Consider the following 7186-nt stretch of genomic DNA (forward strand, 5'->3'; position numbering starts at 1 on the left):
CAAGGTCAACATCAGCAGTGATAAATCATCCTGATAGTATGTGCCCTTGATTTGAGATCACAGCAATGACACTTCACCTCTGTGGTCGTTCTCCAAGTTGCTCTAAGCCCCATGAGAAAAACACCAGCCTAATAACAGATAAGCATTCCTTAGAATGCCTGCCAATACACCTGAACTGTTAAGCTTATCGAAAACAAAAGAAGCCAGAGAAACTGTTACTACCAAGAAGAAACTAAAATATGGCAACTAAATACATTATGGTACCCTAAATGACATCCAGAACAAAAAGGAGATATAATGTATAACCTAAGTAAATTCCAACAAAATGTGGGCTTTAGTTAATAATTATGTATCAGCACTAGTTAATTAACTTCTTAAAAATTTACAATGCCAATGAAATTATTGTATTAGGTGGGGGTCTCTAGAGAAGCAGAGCTACTGTAATGTATGTAACTGTATCATTAAAAGGGATCTTTAGGTTACCTTACACGATAGGCTCAGGGTAATTCAACAATTTGTCATATGAATGCTCAAACTCAGGAAGCAGAGGACTCTGTGCTGTTCAGCCCAAAGATCTAGATATCTCAGCAGTCCCAGTTCAGCACTGAAAGCCTGAGTGGTCTCTGGAGAGTCACCAGTATTGAGTTCCTATTTTAAGACTAAAACAGTTGAAGCTTATTGTCAGTGAAGGACCATAATAGTAGCAGCAGATGCTCCTGCTCAGAAAGAATTAAAGCCAACACATACTCAGTACTTTTTCCTTATCTGCACCACCCATTGGAGGTTACCACCAACCTTGAAGGTAGGTATTTCCCTCCCAGTTACTATCCCACCAAAAAGTCTCTGGAAATATTCCCCAAAGACTCACAGATATGTTTTATGAGACCTTAATACCTCTTAATTCAGTCAAGTTGATCAAGACCTCCGAACATAAGTCCATTCCTTGTCAACTTAACAGCCAAAGCACATCCTTTATGTCCTGCTGAATTTCTAAATAAAGTAGCCAGGTTGTAAGTCTACCGAACTTGAGATAACTATTCCACAGACAGCTGAAAACAGACTAATTATTTCACAGACTAGATGGCAAAGTTTCCTGAAGAATGTTTACTCTTTTAGTATCTCCTAATTTAAGTCAGATAGTACAGATTTCACAACTTAAAATACTGATATTAACTGAGTTGTTACAGTGATTGGCACATATGCACTTGGTATATGTATATAGGCACAAACATATTCTCAACAAAACAAGAAAGAAACACTTCTAATTACAATCTTTGTTTCTTCAACTTGTCACGTGGTCATTATGACTGCCCTTCTAATACCCTTTCTGTGTTTCCTCCACCCTCACCAAGCACCTCAGCAGGCCTTGAATCTGAAAAGGTGACCCACACCTTCATTGCTGAAGGTTCTAGACCATTCGTTATCTTATCCAGATTGAGTTGTAGTTACCCTGTTCTTAGCTTAAGAAGAAGGTGTGTTTAAAAAAAAAAAAAAAAAAAAACTGCCCAAGTTGTCTCCTACATTGCGTGCATGTTCTCTTTGATCTCCACAGTGGAATAGTGGTCCAAATTCCCACTGGTACCCTGAATCAATCGCCCCTGTTGACATCTTAGCCTATTGATTCAAAGAAATGAGAAGCCCAAAGGACCAGGGGTAAATCAGATTCTAGTTCAATAGGCTGATTGTTGCACCTCCTGGTAGAAGATATCTCCCTTTGGAAAGCAAGATAATGTATGACAAATTTACATAATCTGGAAGCAAAACTATTGCTAGAGGATGAGAGGACAATGGTAAGTTGCCACTTCCCCTCTTTTATTACTGGACCTGTGAATCCTGAGCACCAAGGGACAAATACTCTATATTAAATGCTAATTACACACATACATATATACTCCTGGATAATTTTGCCCAAGTCTTCCAAACTACTGCCACCTAATCAATGCCGTGTCTGTTTCTTCAAAAGGACATTGACCATTCTATCAAGCCAGCTGCTTCAAGATGGTGGAGAATATGGTAAAAACTAGTGAATTCCATGAGCACAAGTAACTACCACACTTCTTTAGCTGTGAACTGAATTCCTTGATCAGAAGCAATATTGCTATAGTACTATGATGGTGGGTAAGGCACCACCTTGGCAATAGTATTGAAAGAAGTATTACGTGCAAGAAAGGCGAATCAATACTGGGAATAGGCAGCCCCACCCAATTCCACCACTGGTCGCATGAGTCCTCCGACCCTCGGCCAGTTGCCGCCTCCGCTACCACTGTGGCCTTCAGGAAGTTCAAGTGCTGCCTCTGGCAGTAACTGCAGACTCCAGCAGACACAGAATCAAGTAGATGAGGTGGTTGATATCATGAGAGTCAACATGGACAAGGCGTTAGAAAGAGATCAGAAGCTCTCGGAGATAGATGATCGTGCAGATGCACTGCAGGCTTCTCAGCTTAAATCAAGTGCTGTGAAGCTGAAGAGAAAGTACTGGCGGAAGAACTTCAAGATGTGGGCGATAGGGATCAGTGTCCTGGTGATTGTTGTCATCATCATTATTGTGTGATGTGTCTCTTAATGAAGAACCTGGTGAAACCGAAGCCTACTGTTCAGGAGTGTTTTCAAGACTTTCTACTTAGAACCTGCTATGTTATTGAGGTTACCTACTGTTTTATTGTCCAAATGATCGGTTTTGTTAGTTTACATATAGTTCAGTGCCTAGGAAATGTGCCTTTGTTTTAATATACGCCCCAAATGGGGGTGTGAGCTGCCCTGCCCACATTTTGCACAGTGCCTTCACAGAGTTATGCACCGACTAGGAAAGAGGACTTCGGATGTTCCAGAGTGCCGGAGTCTAGGTGGATGTTGTCACTGATGACTTACTGTGGATTCCAGGAAGAGGATTCTATTCAAGTCAGTTGTCCCCACATCTGACATCATCTTCAAAACCACATTTTCAAACCTTTGGGTGACTAGATTCCCAACTTGTGCCTTCCGAGAAGAACACTACCGACTGCCTAGTACAAATCGGTGACAATAACAGGGCGTGCCTTATTTTCATACTGGCTCCTTTTCCTTAAGAGGACCCTCCTTTCTGTAAGCACTACTGACTCCTCCTGCTGTATGTAAGATGCTCTCATGTTAGGTGTGAGATGTTTACTTTTCGGTTCTTGTTGTGAATCGCTTCTCAGAGTATCTGAATCAAAAATAACCCTTTAAAAAGTTTTTGTAGAACTATGACCAAAGTATTTTTGCCAAAAGTTAAATACAAATAAAATGTCCATAAGTCTGTCCCTAATAGACAAATTCAAACAATGTGCCAAATGCAACTCAAGGTGCCCTTCAAGAAAAAAGTGTGAGCTTTCACCATTTTCTCGGTCCTTCCTGTGCTGGAGATAATGCTACTCCTTCAGATTTGGTTTCTTTCATCGAGCTACAGAGGCAAGCTAAAGTCAGACCTAGAGATAAGACCTTTAGCCCTCAGTTTGCAGACTGAACTAGAGGCTGAGGTCGCTAGCGCAGTGTGAGCAGCAGCTCCGCAGCCTCACGTCAGTTTGCACAGACCTTGAATGCTGTTTACCGCTTTTACTCATAACCCACTTCCTAAACAGGTTCTCTGTATTATGCTTGAGGTGAGGTATTGGCCACTTCCAAGTGGAGAGCTAAGCAAAGAAGCCTGTTGCTCTTAAGACATAGCTGTTGCCACCCGAGACACTTTTGTTGTGTGTCTGAGACTTCATCAAGGCATGGTTCAGAGTTGAGAGTTCAGGCATGAATGAACATAAGAAAGCAGTGAGGAAGAAGCAGGCTTTCATTGCCTATGGCAGTGCCACTAGAATGCCCTGTAATTTGTGTGTGCAAAGCGGCTTCAGTCAAGACGTAATAGAATCTGGTTCCAGTTTTTTATTTGTTCCCCTGACATTACTGAAACAACATAACTATTGAAAGCGTGCCCCGCTATGGGAAAGCAGCATCAGCCTAGAGCCTCTGTCCTGGTCTGACCCACAACCTTGGTGCTGTCTCCTCCATACTCAGACCCATGTAACTCATTGGCTCCTGCATTAACACAGTAATACCTTGCTTGTCTGTGTATTTAGCTGGGAACTTTCCCGCTCTGACGACCTAAATAAAGTTGTTCATTAGCATGAAAAAAAAATACTTGGAATAAATATCTATCCTAGTGAAGGCCGAGCTCTGCCTATTCTATTATGAATGTGGTCTAGTGTGGTCAATCTGCCACCAAGTCACTGACTGTTCACTCCAGGGAATGATGCCATATCAGAGCTCAGTGCCGGTCTCTGCTGTGACATAGTTACTTATCATCAACATTCGTACTCTGATGAATATTAGTAATCAAAAATCCATGTTGCTAATCCCATATATAGCCTGCATCTTTGCCATCTTGTTATTTTGTTCATGGGCTGACTGGACGACGGAAAAGGTGACTGAAGAAAGAGGTTGACTACTGTCCATATAATAGGTCAGCGTGACTACTTGATTATTGAAGTACTGCTGAGGTCAGCTCTGATGAGCATTTAGTTGGGACACAAATATCTCCACCGCCTCTTTCTATCTGTAAAGGTTCATACACCTACCTCCTTCTTTCATGTCTTTCTCACCAATTTTCTAATCATGCTCCTTCCAAGTCGCTGACCATCAGCCAAATCATTGGCTACAGCCCGTGGGTAAGTATATAATCACATATCTTTTCATTTTTCCTTCCAAGAACAATGCCCAATCAAGTATATTGCCTGACGTTTTACCTAATGTGTAGATTTCACTCCATGACTGTCTTTCAAGGATGTCCCCCCAAAGGGCTGCAATGTTGCAGTTGGTGGAATGGTACGTGTGTAGTATGTAGAACCGTATATAAATAATCCCTATGTTCTCTTCCTCAGCTCACCAATCACAAGGCACACTCCTTGAGGTCAATGGTACTTGATGGTCAAGAGAAACCTCCGTGACAGAAGTAGGAGCCCTGGGTGTTTGGATCACTCCTTCGTGTAACTTCCTTGTGCTCTTAGGTCCTGCTAAGCCCTTGTCACATATACCACTTCCATTTGATGATGAATCGCTTCTGTACAAAACCAGCTTACGGTTTGGTGAATCAGATAAATCCCAGACCATGATAAAGATCTCAGATGGTTACTTGCTAGCTGGGATAGACAGTATTTCTCAACTGATGCACGATAGTCACTTGGGAAGAGGGAGCTTCAACTGAAGAACTGCCCCCATTGGGTCCGCCTATGGACACATTTTGGGGGGCAGTTTTTCGATTAGAGACTGTTGTGGTCCTGTCCGTTGTGAGATGAGTCACCCTTGGCCATGTGGTTCTGGGTTGTGAATGAAAGCAAACTGAGCAAGCTATGGACAGCAAGCCAGTAAGGAGGGTTCCTCCATAGTGTCTGCTTCACTTCCTGCTTCCAGTTTCTGCTTGAGTTCCTGCTCTGACTACCCTCAGTAATGGATTATGATGTGGAATAGTAAGCCAAATAAACCATTTCTTCCCCAAGCTGTTTTTGATCAGTGTTTCAAAGCAATAGAAAAGCAATCCGTGGCTGGAGAGATGGCTCAGAGGTTAAGAGCACTGACTATTCTTCCAAAGGTCCTGAGTTCAATTCCCAGCAACCACACGGTGGCTCACAACCATCTATAATGAAATCTGGTGCCCTCTTCTGGTCTGTAGGCACATATGCAGACAGAAGGCTGTATACATAATAAATAAATAAATCTTTTTTTTTAAGCAATCAAGTACAGAAACTGGTAGCAGAAAGTGCACTTGCTGGGATGGACCTGACCATGGAAAGGTTTACATGAAGGAATGCTGAGAGAAATACAAATGCATATATACATAAAATTTAAATTTTTAATTAAAAAAATTTAAAGGATACTTTGCATCACCAGGCACTTAGGAATTTTACTGATGTAGAAGCCCACTGGTGTACTATTATTAAACTCAGTTCCTATTCTCTGAGACATAAACATTTCGTCAATAAATCCAGAGACGTTGGTTCAACAGCATACTATCATTACCATAACAGACCAGTGTGAAGCATTGTATAAGAGACGTGATTAATACCCCTCAGAACTAACTTGTGACACAGGGCTGGAGAGTTGAAATACCCTTGAAGTGGGACAATAAAAGTATATTGCTGGCCTTGCCAGGTGAAAACAGATCCCAATACCCTAAAGTTCATATGGAATCATGAAAGACCCGGCTAGCCCAAATTACCCTAAATAAATAAATAAATGAGAAATAAAAAGAAAATTTCTGACGAGATTACCACTCCAGGTCCTAAAATACATTGCAAAGCCACAGTAATAAAAACAATATGGTCCTGACACACAAAAAACAAACATGCAGACCCATATAATAAAATCAAAGATCCAAACATGAGTACATGGAACTTCAGCTATTTAATATCTTACAAAGATATCAACAAAATACACTGGCGAGAAGAAAACATCTTCAACAAATGGTTCTAGAAAAATTAGATGTCCACAGGCAAAAGAATAAAATTAGACTTATCTATCACCTCGCACAAAACTAACTCTAAATGGATCAAAGACTGAAACATTAGACACTGAAAAGTCTAGAAGAAAACACGCAATATCCTACACTAATAGGACTCTATTCGCCCAAGGATTAAGGCCATCCACTGACAAGTGGAACTTCATAGAACTAAAAGGCTTCTGAACAACTAAAGAAACAACTGGGTGATGAGGAAGCCCACAGAATGGGAGAGAATCTTTTCCAGCCACACATCTGATAGAGCAATAATATCGCTAATATTAAAAAACTCAAACAGTAGTCAAAAATGACCCATTCAAAAATGGAGCAGGGATATGAACAGAGAATTCTCAAAAGAAGTAAATATAGTGTGGCTAAATTGAGACACAGGTCATGTTTCCATCACAGTAGATATATCACAGTGGTGACAATGAGACCTGTAACATTTGAAAAAAAAAAGAAGTAAATATATGTGTGTGTATACCAACAATTAATGGAAAAAAGAGAGTAAGGAGGGGTTTATGGGAGGTGGGAGGGCTTGAAGGTAGAAAAGAGGAGGAAATGATATATATAATATCAAAAATTAAGAGAAATAAAAAGGGGGAGTGGAGATTCAGTTGGCTTTGTCCTTTTCTAATTTTTATTTAGTCTGAGACTCAAGCCAATGGGATGCCGGTTACATTGAGAGCC

General features: G+C 40.9%; 1 protein-coding gene and 1 non-coding gene across 2 annotated transcripts; both read left to right on the forward strand.

Moving 5' to 3' along the window:
- The first annotated feature begins 2221 nt into the window (after positions 1-2221).
- LOC119817267 (vesicle-associated membrane protein 3-like) lies at positions 2222-2551 on the forward strand. The gene has a single exon (XM_038334434.1). It carries the CDS (start codon positions 2222-2224, stop codon positions 2549-2551), a length of 330 nt encoding a protein of 109 aa, XP_038190362.1.
- A 4253-nt stretch (positions 2552-6804) lies between these two features.
- LOC119818141 lies at positions 6805-6944 on the forward strand. The gene has a single exon (XR_005286050.1). It is a non-coding gene; the product is annotated as a small nucleolar RNA SNORA1 (small nucleolar RNA).
- Positions 6945-7186: the final 242 nt, after the last annotated feature.

The sequence above is a fragment of the Arvicola amphibius genome, chromosome 6 (assembly GCF_903992535.2).
Source record: "Arvicola amphibius chromosome 6, mArvAmp1.2, whole genome shotgun sequence".
Classification (NCBI taxonomy): Eukaryota; Metazoa; Chordata; class Mammalia; order Rodentia; family Cricetidae; genus Arvicola; species Arvicola amphibius.